This window comes from Ochotona curzoniae, unplaced genomic scaffold (assembly GCF_017591425.1).
Source record: "Ochotona curzoniae isolate NIBS_2020 unplaced genomic scaffold, NIBS_Ocur_1.0 contig_4558, whole genome shotgun sequence".
Lineage (NCBI taxonomy): Eukaryota > Metazoa > Chordata > Mammalia > Lagomorpha > Ochotonidae > Ochotona > Ochotona curzoniae.
In genome coordinates this window covers 1410524-1432749 of record NW_024466327.1, presented here as the reverse complement: position 1 = coordinate 1432749, position 22226 = coordinate 1410524, and the positions used below count along the sequence as shown (strand labels likewise).

Genomic DNA, 22226 nt, shown 5'->3' with positions numbered 1-22226 from the left:
TTTGGGGACATTAGGGTTTCATGTAGCGATACATACGGAAATTATTCTTTCTAGAAAAGACTTAACTCGGTTTAAGTAGTCAATGGTTTCATTTAGTTTTTTTTTTTTTTAATCACTTATTTGCAGAAAGCAGATGTACAGAGCAAAGGACAGCAGAACAAAGAGGAAGAAACACTTGTTCCTTCTACTAGTTCTACAAATAACCGAAAAGTTTGGGATTAGGCTGTGCTGATGCTGGCCACTGGTACCTTGGTCCACATTATTTGAGAAATTGCCATCAGTCCAATAAACCTAGGCATTTTGATGTGGACCATGAATCTGACCAATCTGCTACACTTATCACCTGCCCCTTCGGTGGATTTTAGAATAAGATTCTCCAGCCCACCGTTTAGAATTGTCAAGATGTGGAATCAACTTAAATGTCGAAAGCAGAAGAACGGCTAAAGAACATGTGAACATTCACATCTATAAGACAGAAAATTCAGTGATAACATGGGTGAACCTGGGAGACTTACCAAGATACTTACTACAATTCAGACTACACTAAATAATCAGTAAAAAATAAGTTTTTAAAATTCACAAATATGGTTAGCATTTAGTTATGTAAGTATATAATAAATATTTTAGATATTTATTATTTATAAATGTAAAATAATTTTCTCTGAAACTATTTAATTATGCTATACTCAGAGGCAAGAGGACTTGACAATTACCTCTGAATATCACATGAACTTTTTAAAAAAGATTTATTTATTTTTATTGGGAATTCAGATATACAAAGAAGACGAGAGGCAGAGCAGAAAATCTTTCGTCCGTCAATTCATTCCCCAAGTGTCCACAACAACCAGAACTGAGCCGCTCAGAAGCCAGGAGCCCTGAGCCTCTTCCTGGTCTCCCTCACAGGTGCAGGGTCCCAAGGCTTTGGGCCGTCCTTGACTGCTTTCCCAGGATACAACCATGGAGCTGGATGGGAAGCAGGGCCGCTGGGATTAGAACCAGTGCAAATGTGTGCAAGGTGTGTGCAAGGTGAGGACTGTAGCCACTAGGCTACCGTGCCAGGCCCAGCATAAACTCTTTAATAGTAATACACTACCAGGTTTCAATGGGCCAGATGTGAAGGAGATTGGAGCCTAAAGATTCTAGAGGTGAAAAATTGAATCAAAGGAAGAAATCAATTTTAAGGAAATGTTTATCACCTCATTTTGCAAACATTTTTTACATGAACATTCTGACTACTACATGACCTTGGCCAAATTTTGATTTCTTGCTTCAGTTCCCTTATGTGCAAACTGGGTGAGAGTCCCTTAGAAAAGTATGTAAGGTAATTGCTGTAAATACCTTACAACAGAGCCCACTGCACAGTAAATACTCAATAAATTCTACCCAGTATTCTTATTAATATCACTATATATTTATGAAAATAATCTTGGCCACTAAATTTCTTTTTTCATTTTATCCTTCGTTGATACAATTCAGAGTTGTTATAAAATTTGACGAGAAAATTTGTTATCAAGCAATTCTTTAATTAGAAAGGAAGTAATCATCATAGTCTTAAGAGACATCAATTGTCCCTCAGTGTCTATTGGGGACTGTTTTTAAGGGAATTGGCCTGAAAGGGGTCTCAATGGCTTATCAATCTCAGATGCTCAAGTGTCATAGAAAATGGCATAATTTTTTCCAACAATCTATATTCCTTTCAAATCCTTTAAAACATCTCCAGATTATGTATCTCATGCAAGATAAGTTAGATGAAAATGTTGGCACACTGTACTATTCAGGGAGTAATAACAAGGAAAACAGGCCTGTAAAAATCACTGCATGTTAGCTATATTTTTGATTGTGAAACCCATGTTGAAGTGGGCTAACTTTACACGGATTTTCCATGGCATGTCAGGTTTCCTTAATTGCTAAGCTATAACACTTGCATCCCACTTTCTGTAACACAGTTTCTTTTTATAAAGACAATTTTCAAAATGGACTACTTATTGTGAAATATTTTAGGCATGTTTTTATTTTAGAAAATATTGATTTATTTTAAAGGCCGAGTAACAGAAAGAGGAAGAAATAAAAGAGAAAGTGAGACACAGAAAGTAATGTTCCTACCACTGGTTCCCTCCCCAAATGGCTGTAAAGAAGCAGATCTGTGCCAGGAGAAGCCGGGGCTGGAAACTCCATCCATGTCTCCCAGAGAGGAGGAACCCAGGTGCTAATGCCATCCTGCACTGCTTTCCTAGGGCACCAGCAGAGGCTGAATCGTAAGTGGAGAAACCAGGGCTCAAACACATACCATGAGATGAAGGCAAATCTCACAGTGACAAATTTGCTGCCACCTCAATGCGGGTCCCTTTGAAGAAATACTGTTCCATAAAGCCTTTCACATTGAACATTGAAACATTGCCAAATCACCTCTGATCCTCTTAATCAATTTAAATGCTGTCTCTGTTTTACATAAGGGAAATACGTTATGCCAAGAGATTGAAGAATTCGCTTGGTCAAGATTTAATAGCTCAAAAAGAGGCAGGACAGTGATTTGAACCCAGACAGCGCAGATCCAGGAATAACCAATGTACAACCATCAGGTTATGTAGCTCATCGTTCATGCACAGGTGCAGTCTCTATGTTGATTCTCCTTTCTTCTATGAAGACTCTTCCAGGTTCTCAAAGTGTGGTTACAGAAGGGCTATGTTTACCTAATGGAAATGGCAGCTCCATGAAAATGGCTATCAACTATTGACTTGTTCTAGGGTATATTTCCTCAACTGGCCTTCCGCTCAACTACAAAACCTAATGATCCTTCCCATGTGACATCGCAACTCACATGATCCATCAGAGGATAGTAGCTGGAAGCAATCTGGGTGCATAACGTGGAGTAGGTCATCTTATCCAATTTGCCCAAAAGTTTCCGGAGGGTGAACAAGGCCCGAGCTACAACAGTCTTGTCTTTGGAATGGAAGGCTCCCAGGATAGCTACTAATATGCTGGAGACATTTTCTATCTACATAGAAAAAGAGGAAATGATGGGATTCAGCAACCAGAAGACTTGATCAGGCATCGATATGCAAGCACCTAAATATTCAGTGCACCATGGTTGCTAGAAGACATACAAGAGCCAACTCTCAAAAATTGTGTAGGCTTATTTCTTTTTTTAAAAAAAAGTCATTATTGAATTATAACATTGACAATGAAATAAAATCCATGTTTAAAAATCTTCTACATAATTACTTCCTAATTCTCTGTCTACATTTGCCATTGAAGTTACTTACATGTAATGTATCTGAGTGGTGGGAATACGGCATAACATTGTGTCACTGGCATTTCCTCTGTGTTTGACAGATCCCTGTGATATCTCAAAACAAGGCATGCTTATAAATACAACAGAGAGAACACGTTTGTCTCCAGAGAGCGGGCTGCTAAACTTGATCAGCACACTCCTTCCTGACAATGCGATCTCCTTACTGTTTGACGTTGATCTGCGTGGGCGTGTGTGTGTGTATAGCTGAGTGTGGCTGCTGAGGGGAAATTATGGGACCCAGCTACTGAAGAGAGTCAGACAGAATGGAAACAGGAGAGAAGCATGTAAAAGGCACTGAACAAAACAGATTTTTTTTTTCAAAGGGAGAGGAAGAAAACAAGTGAAGGAAGCTACTAAGTATTTACAAAATGATAGCTTTACAAAGAGAAAAAGGAGATAATGATAATATTAGTACCAGGAAGCCACTGGTATATTCTTTAATTCTCCTAGTTCTCTATGACACAGGCTCTCTTTGACTTGTTAGCAACATTGGGGACAGCACCAGATAAAGGAATAAGTAACTAGCTTCTCACTCAAGTAAGAAAGAATGTTTTAAAAATCTATCCTGAGTAAATATAGATCATTAATAAAACCACTGACTGTTCTGATTATTATTTACAGCAAACAGACCACAGCTTAGGTCATTCCAAATACGTGCTCACCATAGGATTTACACTTTCAAAAAATAGTCTCAAAAAATAAATAGGGATTCATTGTTAAGCTGATGACAAATATGGACCATCTACACTCTCAGTATCGGGACGAGAGTGTTTGTCATTTAGAATCCATGCACCTGTGCTCGCTTCAGCAGCATATATACTAAAATAAAATCCATTCACCTGCAAGGCAGCAAATCATCGTATCAGTCAGCAGGAAACAGTATGAAGACTGGCTCTTAACATTAATCTGTATCGCAATGACCTGAAGGGTTGTTGGAAACAGACTGGTGTACTCCAACCCCAGAATGTCTACTTCCTAGCAAGTCTGCAGGTAATGTTGATGATGGTATGAATAATGAATGAAGAAGCAGACTTCTAGGTCCACTGCTAAGAAATTCTATAAAAGTGAGGTGCTCCTATTCTATACAGGTATGCTTTATTCTATAAAGGTATGCTTTATTCTACACAGGTATGCTTTATTCTATACAGGTATGCTTCTGAACATGAAATTGCTATAAATCACATTATTGCGTGAATCTTGATCAGAATGGTTGTTCAGAAAGTAATAAATACTTGATTATGCATGATTGAAGGGAAAAAAGTTATAAATAGAAGAAAAAGCATGAGGGGGTGGGTACTCTGAGATAGTATTGAGTGGATACGTATATGTGTATGCTGTAAGGAAATTAACCTGTGTGCGTAGGGAGTGAGAAAAGTGCTCACATAGGTCAGTCAAGGTAAATATACTTGGAATGCACTGAATAATTTTCTATAAAAAAAAATAGATGAAGCCACTAAACTGATAATACAACCACTCTGTTCAACTCAGTTCCTGATTGGCTAAACACCAAGCTTTGATAGTGTTTCAGATGTATTGACACTGAAAAGTATCAGTGTTTTAACAGTATGACTCTGATCTCGTTGGAAGACAAAATTCTTATTCTTGTACCTCATTGATAACTGGGGCCATGCTGGCAATTTTCTGAAGGCTCAGTTTGCAAACAGCAGGATTTGAATCATTGATCCAGTTTTTGTAGAGGACCAGAAATTCCTCTGGGAATGGGTCTTTGAAGAAGTTATTCAGAAGCTGAAAGAAACAAGTGAAGTTCATAAGCAAAAACGGAAGCCCATGGCATGACTTCCACCTGTCATAAAAACTCCAGATGTTTTCAGACAAACTACAATGTGCATCCCACTAGAACTCCACATATATGCCTGTGTTCTCATAAATACATGGTTACTGACAAAAGCTGATGGCAAATGGAGCGAAAGGGAAGGTATGTGCATTCGGCCTCAGAGTTTTGCTGTTCATTGGGATATCTTCATTCCACATGGCAGTGCCTAAACTGAACATCATGGTCCAGCTCCTGATTCCAGCACCTGTTGCCATGGGCCTTAGATGTCAGCAGTGATATATCGCTCAAGTGATTTTGTTTTTGTCATCCACATGGAAGACATTGATTTGTCCGTGGATCCCAGCTTGTAGCCCCTGGAGACTGTGTGCATTTGGGCAGTGGGTTTTAATGTAAGAACTCTTTCTCCCTATCCATATCTCAAAGAAGGTCAATGTATTGAGTCCAATTAAAAAAAAAAAACTTGCAGTTTTCCCTGATTGCAAGTATTTTTGAAGACTTCTATATGCATTTCAACATATTTTTTGGCACCCAAGTGAAGTTAACTTCCAATCCCATTTTCCATAAACTTTTTGAAGTAAACTAGTATTCCTGTGCTCATAGTAAGGGAGAAAGGAAAGTAGGTTATTTTATCATTTATAATTTTTATTTATTAAGAGAGCAAGACAGCAAAAAAGATACATAGGCACACGAAGTTCCCATCCACTTTTTCACTCCCTAGATGCCTTTAATTACTGGCAGGGAACATAATCCAGGATTCTGATGTTGAGTGGCAGGGATTTGATTACTCAGGCCTTCCTGCATTTCTTGGAGTCCATGCAAGCACAAAGCAGGAATCATACACCAGAGTCAGGTGTCACACTCCGGCACTCCGAGTGGGATGTGAGTGTCTTAACTAAGGACTTAATTCCATCAGTAGGCCAAATCCTTACCCTGTGTATGTTTTTTATAAGCTAGAAGAGCTGCTTGCTTAGGCCAGGCCCTGTGCTAATGTGTGAGCATATAATGAAGAGTGAGAGTCTCAACCTGTAACCTGTGGGACGTGTGGGCTAACTTGAGACTCGGATAGTATGTTGTCAGGCCATTCAGATGAAAATGGAGTTTCTGTGAATAGTACTAGGTTGGAAAGTTACAAGATGCCACAACCTTTATGGAAGTACTGAGTTTTGATAGATACACAAGTAAATTTATTTCATAGTGAAGAGTGAAATTTAGGTCTGATCTTGACCGTGTAGGGGCATTGGCTAGATAAACGGAGAAAACATGTGCAAGGAGAGTAAGTCAGATACAAGGTCCCAATGTAAGTGGATCTGGGTGTGTTTGAACATCTGAACCAGGAGCCAGGAGCCAGAGGCCAGGAGAGTAAAGACTGAAGAGAAGACAGCAGGGTAGTGAGGGCACAGAGCTGCTAGGGAGGGGCGGCGACTTGGAACTGGGCTGGAAGAAGTAAAAGAGCTGCGGCTCAAAATGATGACATGAGCTGCCAACTACCTGTCACCTACCTGGTTACTGGCAAATAGACAGATTTTTTAAATTGACAGTTTCATAGAAACATAAATTCTATGAAGGAATTTCACTTATCACAAAAACAGAAGTGTACAGGAAGAAGGTGAAAAAATTTCCTAATGCGAAAAGATAGAGGGTGAAGGAGGTGGTGAGAAGAGAATATTCCTTTATTTAAAAAAAAAAAAACTTCCAAGTAATTTTTATAAAAATTACATACCAAATCGAACAAACGCCAATAATTGCCTTAAAATAAAATGCTTAAAAATCATAATAAACATTATTTTAGTATTTAACATATTGAATAAGGAATAACATGACAATTTAAAAAGCACAAACATTTAAAATCTTTAAAATTAAATTTAAAAACTGGGTGCAATAAAAGAAATTCAAATAAAAAAGCCTGAAAACTCATGGGAATTTAAGAATTCTCCAATTTGTGGAGCAAAACATTTAAGCACATGGGCTGGCACCGTTGTGTAGTATGCTAAACCACTGTCTTCTGTGTGGGTATACTACATGGGCATTGGCTCGAGTTCCAACAGCTCCACTTCCAATTCAGCTCCCTGTTGATGTGCCTGGGAAAGCAGCAGAAGATACGCCAAGTGATTGTGAGCCCGTACCCATGGGAGAAGATGCAGAAGCAGCGTTGGGCTCCTGGCTCCTGGCTGCAACCACAATCCTGGCTGTTTAGGGAGTGAACCAGAAGATGGAAGAGCTCTTCCTCTCTCTCTCTCTGAAAGTGTGCCTTTCAAATAAACACATATTTTTAAAAAGAAAAACAGAATAAGAATTATCACAAAAATTAAACTAGAATTTTCTAAAAAATAAATATTTATATTTAGTTGGAAGCAAATGGATCACTTGGCCATAACAATTCACTAAGAAATAAATGCTAAAATGAAAAAAAAAAATTATTTCCTGAAATCAAGAGAAACAAGATGGTGACACAGTATTCAAATTATGCAACCCTCTTAAATGCTTTTGAAGATTTATTTCTTTTTCTTGGAAAGTCAGATTTATACAGGAAGAGAAAGAGAAGAAAGATGTTCCATCTGCTAGTTCACTCCCCAGTGGCCGTTGCTGAGCCAATCCAAAGCCAGGAGCCTGGAGTTTCTTCTGGGTCTCCCATGAGGGTCCCGAGGCTTTGGATTGTCCTCTACTGCTTTCCCAGACCTCAAGCAGGGAGCTGGATGGGAAGCAGGGTGGCTGGACATGAAATGGCACCCGTATGGGATCCCAAAAAATACAAGGCAAGGATTTAGCTACTAGGAAATCACTTCTGGCTCAACCCTCTTAAATTTTAACTAAAAAATTCTTCTAACATTTTAGAGATATGTTAGTTACAATGTTCATAAATTACCCAGTAATTCATTTGTTGTTATGCATTTGATTTTTAAATCTATCAGAAACACTGAAAAAAAAAGAGAGGAGCCAAACATAATAGATAACTATAAGATAACTATAGAACAAAGTTACAACTGAATATCTATGTAAATATTTTTAATGAAATGATAGCAGATTAATTTTTACTTATAGCTAACCTGTAAAATACTGCAATGATAGTTTTAATATTAGGCCATCTGTGAGCAGTTTATATCAAGTTATGTAACACTACATCACAGGTGGCAGGCGTGTCTTCTGTGGTCACAGCATCAAGCTTTGAAGTGGTTATAACCGACTGGAGAACTGAATGTAGACCTGTTTGGCTTCAGTCCTACCACCACAACTATCCTCCAGTCAAGCTAGGAAGAGTCATTCCCAGTGGGTGCAAGGGTGACGGGCATGCTGGCACTGCTCCTGACTGTAGACTTCTGAAGTTGCCCTCTAGCTCTGGCCAGTTCCTCTCAGTGGCACTCTGAATGTAGCCCCATTGCCTGCTATCCTGCTGGATAATAAGCCTATCTCTAACCTTGTGAGAGCCTGCTAACTTGGTTTCCCAAACAGATTTTCATGAACAGTCCTGTAGCTCAGCTCCAGTCCCTTTCTGCCTGAATTAGTAGCAGTTTAGTCTGCCTCAAAACCTGTAGGGAGACATACCTATCTATGTGCTTAGAATCTGTGACTGCCTGTGAGCACTGAAGCATCCCTGTGGTTCAGTCCTACCCTCGTTTTCGTGGTCTGGGTCCAGTTCTGTTCAGGGACTCATCTATTGGCACAGAGGGAACACCCTGCAAACCAGAGGAAACTTCTGTATCCTTGGTGTCAAGTCTTCCATCTGTGAACTCTGAACCAGGCCTCATCCCAAAGCCTGCACAACTGAGCGTGGAGATACTGTAGCTTGCTGGGAACCAGACAGGAACCACACCTGTTGAACCCCAACTAACAAGTCCATCAACTACAGGTTGCATCAGCCAGGCGAGATGCTCAAACTTCACTCATCCACAACCCAGAAGCAGACACATCAGCCAGGGAACCAAGAGAAAGATGTGAGCTCCCCCAGATTTTGTGATCTTTTATAGTTCATTGAAAGATTTTTTAGGATGTTCCAAATTATATTAATTTTTTAAAAATATTGGACATCACACTTGAGGTTACACTTGCCTATTGAAATATCGCTTTCATGGAGAAATTAGGTTATAGTTACAACGTTACTTTTATAAACAAAATAATCACCTCAATCTGCATTAGGGTATGAATCATCATATTTGTGCACTTATTAAAATATTTTCCCACCTCCATTTTATCTGATTCCTTCTTTTCTCCCCCTTGCACAACAGTGTAAACTATCACCATTTTCCCTCTGTTTTTAATATATCCAGAGTGAATCCTCTAAATATTCTAACAGACATGCAGGAATATACGAACTACAAAAATTGTCAGCGTTTGTACTGAGCCGCACCTTGTGGAAGATAAAAGCTATCTCCAAGGGTGGCCAAAGGATCAACCTTCTATAGTCATATCTATCTTCAAACTCAACACCAATTTAAGATATTTTTCATGGTCTTAAATCATCATAAGAATCTATATGGAGAGAGAGAGAGAGAGAGGGAGAGAGAGAGAAGAGGCAGGGGTGGTGATTGATTCAGATAAAGAATTTGAAAATTCAGTTTTGTTGTGACGTCATACTTAGAGTCTCCCAATAAAACTCACTTCAGTGAGGAATATTGTTGTGATGATACTGTCCTCTGATCTTCTAGGACCACCCACTGAAAGTTTGTAAAGGTAATATAAAGTCTCTGGAAACTGTGGAAAGTTAAACTCACTGAGAGCTCTGTAAAAAAGAATAAAGTGCCGGATTACAAGGAGGAAGAACAGACACTGCATCAGTAATCGCTAACAGTGACCAAGAGAGAATCAGAATTCTCACGTTTTGTAGCATTCAGATTAAAACACATACTGCAGTAGTCCCTTACGGTGGCAAATTGCAGCCCCACCGTTTGATACTCCACAGACCACAGGGAATTATAGCATGTGGATTCTTATCACAATCGCTTTCCTTAATGTAATTTCTCTTTCCGGCCTCTCCAATTCTTGACCAAAGGGTTGGTAGTGCAGGCCATCTTTAAGATTTTAGACCTTTCTTTGGGTGGCGGAATGGAGAGGAGCGTTTGGCACCACCCTGGGCCTTCTGACAAATGGTGAACTCTGCAGAGCTAAGGCATTCTCCATAACACATTTACACTTGCCCTGACGAGGTTGCCAGAAATAGAACTGTGAGAACGTTTCCATTACAAAACTCCAGTTTGGTCTTTTTATATCAGTGATCCCTAAAGTTTAATGTGCATGCCAATTACTAGAAGATAATAATGCTAAAATGTGATGCTATTTAACAGGTTATGGATTGAGCGTGAGATTCTGTGGTGTCTTTGTTTGTTTGTTCGTGTTGTTGTTGTTTGTCTCTTTGTTTGTTTGTTTCTTAACCCACGGGTATTGCTGTGGCTGCTGGGCTGTAGACCACATTTTGAGTAAGATTCAAAGATAGCAAGGACAACGTTAAATGAGTGACCATTTTAAGTAGTGTACTTGTACTAACCCGCTACAAAGCAGGATGTGCTTGTTAGCCGGTGCTTAAAAAGTACTCAGAGTTTCATGAAACACGTTGCACTTTCCAAATCAGTCACAATTTCATATGGCCTGTCATGTTGTCAAGGCTTTTTGAATCCTGGTTCTTGATTACAAAATCTGATCTCCAGAATCAGAAGCTTGCAGTACACAGAAAAGCTAACTGGGGTCAGGGATTGCATCCTTTTGAGAACCCTGACTGGTATGAGAAAACTTAAAATATTCTTCTGTTATTTTATGAAAACTATATTACAGCAGAACTATAATTTGGCTCACTCAGCAGAACTCAATTCCAGCCTTTGTGACCACAGGAGAATGAACCAGAAGATGGAAGATCTTTATCTCTGTCTCTCTTTGTCTCTGTAGATCTGCCTTTTCAATAAAAATCAATATTTTTTTATGGGCGCACATGTCAAACTATGATGTCTTAAAGCAGAAATCAGCTAACATCAGAGAAGACAAAATGTACTCACCTCCATACCTACCTACACAAATATATTAAAGACCAATCTGTTTGAAGAAGGCAGAGGGGAGAAAAGGGAAAAATAGAACTAAACAAGAATTCCTCAAAATAATTGAAGAGGTCGGAATGACTTGGAAATTCAGATTTGTTAATAGGCACTTGGAATGTTTACCAGAAGCGGATTGTGTTTCCTAGGGCATAATTGAAAGATGAGAGAGGTGGGTTACGGATCACGAATCCTATGCAGAAGCCCCTGTTCTTACTTGGCAATAAGGTAGACCCAATGATGGTGATAGAGAGGTTGGGAAAACTGGTTCCAACAGTTCCTTTTCTTTAGAGCCGTGTCCACATGTTGTAGTCCAGAGCAGGTCAGCAGAACTCTCAGGGCATCCAGCGCATAGCTACTACAGTAAGATGAGCAGAGTCACTACCTGCAGGTGACGGTCACGTAACTACACACTGTCTCCCTTTTGCCCCATCTCAGCCAGGACATAGATTTAGAGAAAAGCCCCACCCCACGACCCCCAGGAAGGGAGCTGCTAAGAACTCTGTTTCCCTGATTAGCACTACGCAGTGGAAGAGGTTAAACTGGATCTAGGATGAATCACACTGTAGTTCTATGAATGTGTTAGCTTATTTGTAAGAAACATTGAATGCTACCATCACCGGTAAAGGTGTTGATTTTCTTTTGTGTATGACTTAATAAGAGATCACGTATTGGTCTTATCTGGTAACCCCTGCTTAGCGGACAGGATCACATATCTTAAAGGGACTGATTGCATTCTAAAGCTCTGTCTGGCTTAGATATCTACAACAAATAAGGGAAACAACTGACAGTTGGGTGGAGTTTTCCTTGCAGGGCACTGAACAAAACTGGATTGCATCCTTTTGAGCAAACATGAAATATTGAGCCCTTCCATACATGGCTGGATGACAGTGGGCATGCTGTCATCGAGGCCACACAAAACATCCCCAAAACAAAACCATTTCACTGCTCGCAACCTAGGCTTGTGTACAGTATCGATCTTACACGGACGAGAACCCTGAGAAATGGGTCTCGCACAGCAAGTCCATGGCAGAGCTTGGATGTGTCTTGCTTTCAATCAAATGACCCTTCCACCCTCTACCCACCTAGAGACCTATTGTAAGGTGGGAGTGAGTAGCAGGCATCACCTCTGTGCGGTACTGGCTCTTCAGGGCTACTTATGGGTGTTCCAGGAAAGGCTAGCTAATTCCTGCATACTCAACAGAGGCACTTTTCCAAAGGCATTTTAACCTTCATGAGAGAGAAATGAAATAAAGTCCTATAACCTGTGCTCGAAGCACAGGATTATAAAGGATCCTACAGGAACACGAGGGAGTAGACAGTGTACAGGTGAGTGCTACCCTCATTCCATCGGAAACAATCAGCGCATCTCACAGGGGCCTGGCCTCTGGCTCCAGTTTCAGTTGAGTGCTGTAGAAGAGTTGAAGCATGAGGGACACCAGGAGCTCTGGGAAAAGCTGGGTCACTGCTTTTTTGTAAGCGTCAACAGGAAGCAAAATGCACAGGGCCTGGGATGCCTGTAAGGGAACGAAAAATGGAGTTATAAAGGAAACTACTCCTTCAAAGCCTGCTCCTATGGAGCAAAGAAAGGAACTCATCAGCCCCTCCCCCTGAAGCATGCCTGCGTGTTCACTCACTCAGCAGCCTGGAAGTTCATTACAAACCAGGCGCTTTGCCAAGCATTCTTTGGCAAGCGGCTGCCCACTACTATCAAAAACAAAACAAAACATAGCAAAACCCTTGGCTGCCAAACCAACAGGAAACAAACCAGGCCCCAAAGAAAACATGTATCACTAGGTCTCCTTCATACATGGACATGAACAGTGAGCCTCCTCTGAGTCTAGACCCTTCCATTCCTTAAGCAATGCAGGGGAATGAGATGCTGAAGAGGTTGCTGACCCAAGTGCAGATGTTTCAAATGCTGACCCCTACAGCACTCACCACATCAGAAACACACATTCCCACGCCTCACACTTGTGAAGCAATGCCAGCCTATGTGTCTGTGTTTACTCCCAGGTGCGCTAATGCTGATCGTTGGCTCATACACAATGGGAGTCACCAAGACGATTAGGCTTGCAGCTGCCTGTAGAATTCAGCAAGGTCTAGTCTGGGGTTTCCATGGTGACATCAACGTCCACACTGGGCCCTTGCTCTGCATCCCCTGGCATATCGGATATGCTTTCACTGCCAGGGCTCCAGTTTTTTCTCTCTGCTCAGAACTTGCTTTCCCACACATGATGCAAGGATCAGAACCTCACCTGACTCCAGTTTTTTAAAATTTTTATTTTCCATGATACTCAAATTTCTAATCAGGTGTCTCCTTAGTTGGGAAGTATGCACTAACCAATCTGTTTAAATATCATCTGTCTTTTTCTTAACCCCACACATCTTTATAATTCCTTATGTATTTTTAGTTTTATTTTCTTTGAAAGTCAGAGAGGAAAACTGGAGAGAGATAGTCTATTCTCTGGTTCATTCTCCAAATATCCATAATATCAGGACTAGGTCAGGCTAAAATTAAGAGCCCCAAACTCAGCCTGGATTTCCCATATGGGTGACAGGGATCCGAGTACTTGAGCCATCCTTGGCTGCCTCCTAGGATGTAAACTAGCAGAAAGCTTGACTGGAGGCAGAGATGGAATACAAAGCTAAAACTCTGATAAGGAATATGGGCATCCCAAGCAGCAAGTTAACCATTGCACCTCTCACCCCAACTTTATAATCGTTTTAGTATTTATCACTTAACTTGTAACATCATTATTTGCTCATCGTATCTGCTACAAGAATGCAGGCACCATCACCAGGGCATGGCACATAACAGGCCCTCATAAATATGTACTAGGTGTGGGCCAGTGCTGTGGCACAGTAGGCTGAGCATGCCGTCCTGGCATCCCACACGGGTACTAGTTTGTGTCCCAGCTGCTCGTCTTCTCATCTAACTCTCTGCTTGTGGCCTGGGAAATCAGTGGAGGATGGTTAAGTCTTTGGGCCCCTGCATCCATGTGGGAGACCCAGAAGAAGCTTCTGACTCCTAGCTTCGGCTTGTCTCAGCTCCGGCTTTTGTGACCATATGAGGAATGAACCAGCTCAGGGAAAATCTGTCCCTCCCTCTCTCTGTAAATCTGTCTTTAAAATTAAAAATAAATGAATGTTCAAAAATACGTGTGGGGTGAGTGGACACGTGATGCACGCTAAATGTAGGCAGGGTTTCTATGACCAGGAAACCATCGATGAGACAAACATTCATCATATTACTTACCACCACGGGCATCATGCTGGTAGCATCGAGAGAGCAACGTCTTCGGTCCAGTTGGTTTTCCTCCATCTCGCCAGGTTTTCCTTTCAATATCAGCAAGATTGTCTTCAGCACCTGCGGGGCGACGCTTGACTCCGAGCCTGCCGCTTGCCACATCAGTATCAAGGTGCTGCAAACGATAGCCCTTCTACTTTCTATTTTTGCTTTTTTCCACTCGGAAGAGTGACATGAATCAGGGACAGGGTTTTGGTTTTATGTCTGAATAGCAAGGACACCGAAGGCAAATCTAAAACACCATGAGGTTCCCATTTCCAATCGATCCTGTAAGTCCTACCCTCAAAATCTGAAACATTTAAATAAAATTTCAAGGACAGCTCAATGGATAGGTCTGCAAGTTTATTCCTAGCTCATTGGCCAGCACTAACCAGCTGTTTGCATCCCCAAAATTTCTATGCTCTTCCTACTCCATGACCTTGTTTGCAAAAGAATAGTAGAATATTTAAAAACAGACAAGCAAATATAAATTCATATATACAAAATAGTTTATAACCCAAATAGATAAAAACAAAACAAACTTACTAAACTAATATTAAAAGAAGAAAACTGGATTCAGAGGAATAATCAGTTGATTTAATAATTCAAATATAACTGGAACCCAGGCTACTTGATGACCACTCACTAGCCCCCCACAGATTCAATTACTCTTCAAGATTAGTCTTGTTGGGCCCAGTGTGGTGGCCTAGCAGCTAAAATCCTAGACTTGCATGGGCCCAGGGTCCCATATGGGCACCAGTTCTAATCCTGGCATCCCTGCTTCCCATCTAGCTCCCTGCTTGTAGCCTAGGAAAGCAATCATGGGCGGCCCCAAACCCTGGGACCCTGCACCTGCTTGGGAGACTAGGAAGAGGCACCTGGCTTCAGATTGGCTCAGCTCCGGTCATTGTGGCCACTTGGGGAGTGAGTCAGGGGAGGGAAGATCTTCTTCTCTGTCTCTCCTCCTATCTGTACATCTGACTTTCCAATAAAGAAAAAGTTTTTTTTTTTAAAAAAAAAAAGATTAGTCTTAGTATGGTTTGTTTTAAAAATTGCTGAACCTTTCTACACTCCTATGGTTTTGATACCTTACCAATTGCTGCTGGGTTCTGAAAGTTATTGCTTTTAAGTTCCTAATAGAGAGTTTATCCCTCTGGAACGTGGACCCTCCAGTTCTGCAGAACCTCATTCCCTAGCTGCTCCAACAGCAGGTACATGTTTAGAACCACATCAGACCTCAGATGTCCTGTCTCATCCTCTTCTTGTTCATACCTCCTAAATGGTCAAATTGTCCGTATGACTCTCTCCTTTAGCTTACACTTTCCTATGGGATATAAGTACGATTTAAAGCCTTGGATATGTAAAGAGATGTTGATGAGTTCCTTCAGGTGTACTGTGTGCTGGGAATTATACAGGGATATACATGGCATGATAGCAATGGTGTGAGGAGCGACTCGAACTTCAGCCCCCCATATTGCAAAGATGGACGCCATCTCAGACTTGGCAACATTTCAGACACCTACCCCTCCTTCGGTTTCACTTCTGAAAGTTCTGCATCTTTCAGAAATTTTAAGTCAGTTCCTGATCCCTAACAAAGTCTTCCAAAGAAGAAAATGCTCACTTCTACATCAATCCGCTCTCACCCCAGGGCCCTGCCAGACAATCCACCAATCCCTAATGGCGCCTTACTCCCACTACCCACCCCACTGACATGAAAAGCGTGCTCCCTTTATTTGTTCTCTCTCTCTCTCTCTCTCTCTCTCTCTCTCTCTCTCCTTTCCTCTCTTCCCCAAGGCCACCTTTCTCCCTGGAATAGAAACTTCCCGTGTGACTTGCTGTGTCTTCAGTTTTGGGTTTGTGGCAAAAATTTCTAACAAATGGTCTTATCTAAATATCACATTCATCCTATACAATTTTGTCTTTCAGAAAAAAATAATAATAATGAACCAGGCTTGATTATGAGGGATGAGGATTTGAAAACACATCCTTCTGACTGTGGAGCCTATGAGCAAACCCTGTGAGAGGGGCAAGGGAAAGGGAGACCTTACTTGTCTGCTGGGACTGGGTAGTCCATGAGTTGAAAGATGACCTTCTTGGGTGAAGTGCAGGCCAGCAAGGCAATGACCCGCAGCAAAGCTTGCTTCATGCTGTGATAACAATTCTCATACAATTGCTTATAAATTGCATCTACAATCTTACACACCTGAAAGAGAAATTCCACAAGTTAACAGGAAGCTTCTTTCAAGATCACCTCTAAGGTATCTGATCATGATTAGAATAAACAAGACAGCAACACACAAATAAATAATACCATAAAACATAATGATGGGAGACCATGGAGTATCTGTAGAGATGCAAAACAAACCTCTACCTTTAGGGACATTGGGAAAACACAAATTTTAAAGCAAATTATTTTGCGAGGGTTGACTTCTGAATGGAAAATGCTGAGCTATCATCTTGCACACGCTTCTCAAAGGCCGCACTTCATTTTTGCTCGCCACCCCCACCTTTTGTCATTCGTCCTTTTGTATGGAGAGCTCCTGCTAGACATGTAATTTGTCATCGCCATTAAGTTTAGTCACTGTGATCGTAGATATTCTTGTTTAGAAGTTGATTGATGTAAATTTACAGTAGACTAGCAGGCATCAAATGTAATTTGGTTCTGCATGTACAACGTTCCACTCCATACGAAAGAAATACAGTGAATGAAAGAATGAATCCCTTTGGGTATTTACCCCACTACACACACTACAAGGCAGGTTTGAAATGAAACATGAAGTCTTATTCTCCTTGGCTATAGGATTTAGAGCTGCTTCTCATACCCCTCCCTGTCGTAAATACTGCCAATCTCGCAAATGAACTAACCACGTCTTTGGCTGCTCTGTTAAAGGGCAATCTGCTTTGATCCCCAAGGAAACACTTGCTGGTAGATTTATCTAGATTGCAAGACCAGAGTGCGATATTGCTGTTTAGGGATATTTTCAACTCCACTCAATTTTTCCTCTTAAGGGACATTAGAACCTAACATTGTTTAATACAAGGATTGTTTGATGCAGTGTTTCATTTGTTTTGGGATGCTTGTAGCGGTAACCTACGTTGCTGATCCTCATTTGGTTCTGTTTTCAAGAGCTAGTGGTTTTACCTGAATGAGTCTATTCATTGGGCTTTGTTTGGTTTCTTTTCTGCCTCCAGGGACTTGGTTGACTTGGTCTAACTTCCGCTGGAGCGGTTTTGTTCTTCATGGTAGGAAGACTACTTTGTTTAGGAGATGTTCATCGCTCTGTAATTTTCACTTTGATTACTGTTTTTCCTGAAGAATGTTCCCATCTCTTGTTAATATCCCAAGGTCTAAAGGAAGCACTGCTTCGCCTCGCTTGCTCTCTAAACTTGTTCATCATGATCTTACCCTCGTGACTTTCAGCGCATACTTTTCCAGAGTCAAGTTCAAGATGGATGAAGCCTCGGACGCAGTTTTGTAGTCAGATGAAGACATCTTCCGCAGGAGACTCCACACAAAGTCAGTCAGCAGGGAGGGCAGCAAGGTTCGTCCTACACTCTGAAACCGCAAGAAAAGAGGTGACCGCAGGCCTCCCCTCCCAGTGTTAGAAGGACTGCTGAACTCAGGACCCGTGAGCTTACAAATAAGGTTCTCCAAATGAACAGCCGCGTTTTACCATCAGAGGACTATCTGGACTGTGGTTGGGCCGAGTCACGAAAGTATTGTTAGGCAGTGTAATGCCTCTTAGTGTTAAAAAGCTGCTGCTTTGCTGAGTCAAGGCCGTTAGGAAACTCCTCCTAAGTCAGGATGAGTCAGGGTCGCAAACTATAGAATAAACCCAGGTGCAGGAGGGCAGGGGAGCAATTCTCTGGTCCCAGGAACTGGAGGAGCCAGAAAGATAAGGGTGTGAGAATGGGATGAGCCAGAATGGAACGGAGTATACTGCTTGCACCTGGGAGCCATAAAAAATCTGAAGTTGTGACTTTTAAGTTGACTTTGATGTATGTTACAGCCAAAAGGGGCCTATATAATCTCTAGCCTTTTGCTAGTTCGGGGTCCGACCCCTGCTTGGCTGGCGTGCGTGCTCCAAGAATGGTCTCACCCCAACATGCTGGCACAATAAACTCTGTTTGCTTTTTGCATTACCAACGAGACTCATTGTTGCTTCTGGAGGGCTCAAACCCGGACCCTAACAGTATTTATCTCTCAGTTGAAAAAAGATGAATAAATCACATTTTCCCCTTTGCCTTTATGTAGGGAAAAGTTATTCTTGTTTATATAGATAATACCCAATCTTATCAAGTATATATATATATATATATATATATATATATATATATATACACACACACACGTATATACTTTAAGGAATGGCATATTGTTCTTTTTTTTTTTCCTTTTTCTTTTTTTTTTTTTTTTTGGTAAAATAGGATAGGACTGAGGTTTGAGGGGGAACAGATGGCTACCAGTTCCCCTCCCAATGGGGGTGACAAATGTGAGGGCTGGTGGTCTTGGAAAGCTATGAAAGAAAACTAAAAGGGTGGACCGAGTCATAACGAGGAGGCCTGGCGGTGGTACACAGCTTTCCCTACTGTAAGAAGGCTAGGCTTCGCTGCAGATGCTGCTGAACGTGCAGCGAGTCATTGAAAGGTGGAAAGCCCTCTTTTCAATAATTGTATACTCAACATGACTTCTTTAATATTTATCTAGTAGTCGCAGAAGTCGTAGTTCCCAATGAAACCGAGGCTTAGAGGTTTCCTCTTGTGTAAAGGTATATGGATAACACAGTAGATTTTATCAAACGTAGTTGTTCATTTTCTAGAATATTAGGGACTCTCTAAAGGTCACTTTTGCCCCGTTTCTTTCACACCACATTTTTACATGTTCTTGATACTGCTCATTGTAATGACTCAGTGCTACTCCAGGGTTAACTTGAAGAACCTCTATTAACAAATAGATATACTATTTTGATTTATTTCATTAATATAAATTCCCAGGGTTGAAATGACTAGTTCATTGGGTCTTTTACACTCTTCTCCACTAGAGTGGAGGAGTGGAAGGGTGTTTTAGTCAACCTACAGTGATGTATTTATTTCTGTCAATGGGCAACTACATAGTCAATCAGGGATGTCATTTTAGAACAGTAGGGCAAAATCTCTCTTGCCTTTGGAAAAGTATGCCTCCATGCAGTCCTCTCTCTCTCTCTCTCTCCCCCTTCCTCCTTCCCTCCCTCTCTCACCATGTCTTACCATATAATATATAATGCATTGCTCTGATATCTCCTCAACATCACACAATTTGGATGGCTTAGGTCTTAGGATGCGAGGGCACTGTCTTTGGCATGTTCCTTCAAGGGGAACCTCAGCTTTCCCAGTCAAAATAAACAGCTAAATACTAAAATAAAAATAGACGAGACAGCTGAATAGTAATCTATAGCCATTTTGAGGTGTATGGAATCTGGTTGAATATAAACCAAAAATTGAAATGTCTATGAAGAAGTCACAGGATGTAGTTAAGAACCTGCATTTTCCTATTAACATATTGTTAACCAATACCATGTCAATTAATGCCATAAGGTTGTAAATGGTTGTTGATGTTATGTTGGGGCCTTTAATTGATTGAGATGATACTTTGCTGGCTTTACCTTCAGACCAGAGATGGTGTCACCAAGAAATTGTTAAACCCACTAGGACAATAAGACGCTGGACTTTATGCTTGGTAAATACTTCCAATGAAAGAACCTCAACTGAATTTGAACTGTGGTAATGCCGCAAGGTGGAGAAATCCCCATGGGGAGAGGGTTCGGGGAGGGGTGGGGGGAATCCCAGTGCCCATAACACTGTGTCACATAATGCAATTGAATTAATTAAAAAAAAATAAGTGAGCTGCCTTGAAGTGCTTTCAAGAAGTTTCCATGAGCTCTTGGCTTAACACGTGTACCTGGAGCTTCACCTGCCGGGCTGCCCTACCAGGTCCGCTGCTAGGTGGTTTCTCCTGCCAGGGGATAAACCTACTTACCTTGAAGAACGCAGTGGAGAATACAGAGCCTCGTGTTTCTTCCAAGGGCTGGGTAGGGTGAAATCTGTTTCCTTAGCATTGAATTTATCATGGAAACATTTCTTTTCAATCATTCTTTTAACCAAAGTCTAAGACAAAGTGTCGTTAACCCATTCCTGGAGTAAACTATGATAGTACTGAAAAGTGTTCATTGGTAACTGATTATTTTGCTAATTAATCAGTAATTGCCCAATTTTATGAACTATTTCTTAGCCAAACAAAAAAGGAACATAACTAGGAAACAAACATCTCAGTTGCATTTTACGAGTGAAATGAAGCTGCTCAGACTACTAGAGATGATTCTTTCACAGAGATGAAATTTAGCTACACTAGATATAATTCACCCTTGACTGGATTTTCAAAAATGGAAATTTATTAAAAATATAAACTTTGCAAAAAGAAGGTGCCACTAAGGGTAACAACAAATACAAAACAGAATATATAGTGAAGGAAGATCTAAGATACCTGAGCAATTTTATTTTTGTTTTGTTGCAAGCTCTTGGGTAGAAAATCCACCTCTGATGAAGGGGACAGGAGGCAACAGCTTCCACAGTCAGCAAGTTTGGCTGTCTTGTTTTTTTCTATTTCCACTGCAGTAAGGAAAAGAGTTTAATGTTTTTATTTGATCAATAACTTTTGTTAAGACATCAGTATTTTCTTATCTGATTCTGATGACCTAAAATTGTCTGAATTTTAATCTCTGAACATGTCTGTCCATAATTTAGTCATATACATTACTTTGCCAGTGTTGATCCCAAATTGATACATCTTTGATGAAAAGTTTTGTGACAAATGAATAAAGGGCACTAACTAACGATAGCAAATTCATTCAGGCCATCAAATGCAGTGTCCGGGGCATTGGAAAAACAATTGTGAAGCTAGCTGATGGGTCCACTGGTGGAAGAGCAGATAAAGATATTTGAAGAGAGGTGAATAGTAATATGACAGTAGAACTAGAAACTCTCAGTCGAGACTTCAGCTGCAGAACTATTTCATTTCAGAGGAAGTGTATTTTGTAGGATATGCTTTTAAAATATTTTATATGTGGCAGGGAGACAGAGGTAGAGAAAGACAGAGGTTGACGGAGTCCATCATTTGGTTCTTCAAATGCCTGCAGTGGTGAGAGCTGATGAGCGGTGTCAAAGCTGGGAACAAACGATGCAACCAGGACTGCTGTGTGAATGAGCTGTCATCTGCTGCCCTCCAGGGTCTGATCCAGTGGGAAATTGAAATCAGCAGGTGGAGCTGGGATTGAAGCTCAGGTGCTCCAGCCTGGGATGCAGGCATGGTAACTTCCAGGCCAAATACCTTCTCACTCCTTCCCTCACCAGGCAGATTTTAAAAGACTTTATTTGATTTTAGTAGTTTTATGTAGATATAATTGGCATATACTATATTTAAATACATTGTTGATAATTTTTTTGTAAATGTACAAATGTAAATTGTAAATTGACAATGTATGGTGCTAACAGGCTGCATTTCAAAAATTTTTGCACCAAAAATAAACATATCTTTTAATTCCATTTTCCACAATTTTTTTTTTTAATTGGAAAGGCAGATTTGACAGAGAGGAGCAAAAGAAAACTCCTCCACCCATGGTTTCACTCCCCAAATGGCTGCAATGGCTGGTGATGAGCTGATCCAAAGCCAGGAGCCAGGAGCTTCCTCTGGTTCTCCCATGTGGGTGCGTGGTTGCAAGGCTTTGGGCCTTCCTCTACTGATATCCCAGGCCATTGAGAGCTGGAAAGGAATTTACGCACTCTGTAAATGAAATAACATTA

The 22226-nt window shown here is 40.9% G+C and overlaps 1 protein-coding gene across 1 annotated transcript in view; it reads right to left on the bottom strand.

Moving 5' to 3' along the window:
* Positions 1 to 22226, bottom strand: part of MROH9 (maestro heat like repeat family member 9) — a 53412-nt gene that overhangs the window by 9030 nt on the left and 22156 nt on the right. The window contains exons 8-16 of the mRNA XM_040986792.1: positions 20911 to 21035; positions 17797 to 17946; positions 16439 to 16593; positions 14361 to 14526; positions 12476 to 12618; positions 11319 to 11456; positions 9681 to 9801; positions 4901 to 5038; positions 2819 to 2995 (exon numbers count right to left, since the gene is read on the bottom strand). Of these exons, the coding sequence (XP_040842726.1) occupies positions 2819 to 2995; positions 4901 to 5038; positions 9681 to 9801; positions 11319 to 11456; positions 12476 to 12618; positions 14361 to 14526; positions 16439 to 16593; positions 17797 to 17946; positions 20911 to 21035 (1313 nt within the window). The remainder of the gene's footprint in view (positions 1 to 2818; positions 2996 to 4900; positions 5039 to 9680; positions 9802 to 11318; positions 11457 to 12475; positions 12619 to 14360; positions 14527 to 16438; positions 16594 to 17796; positions 17947 to 20910; positions 21036 to 22226) is intronic.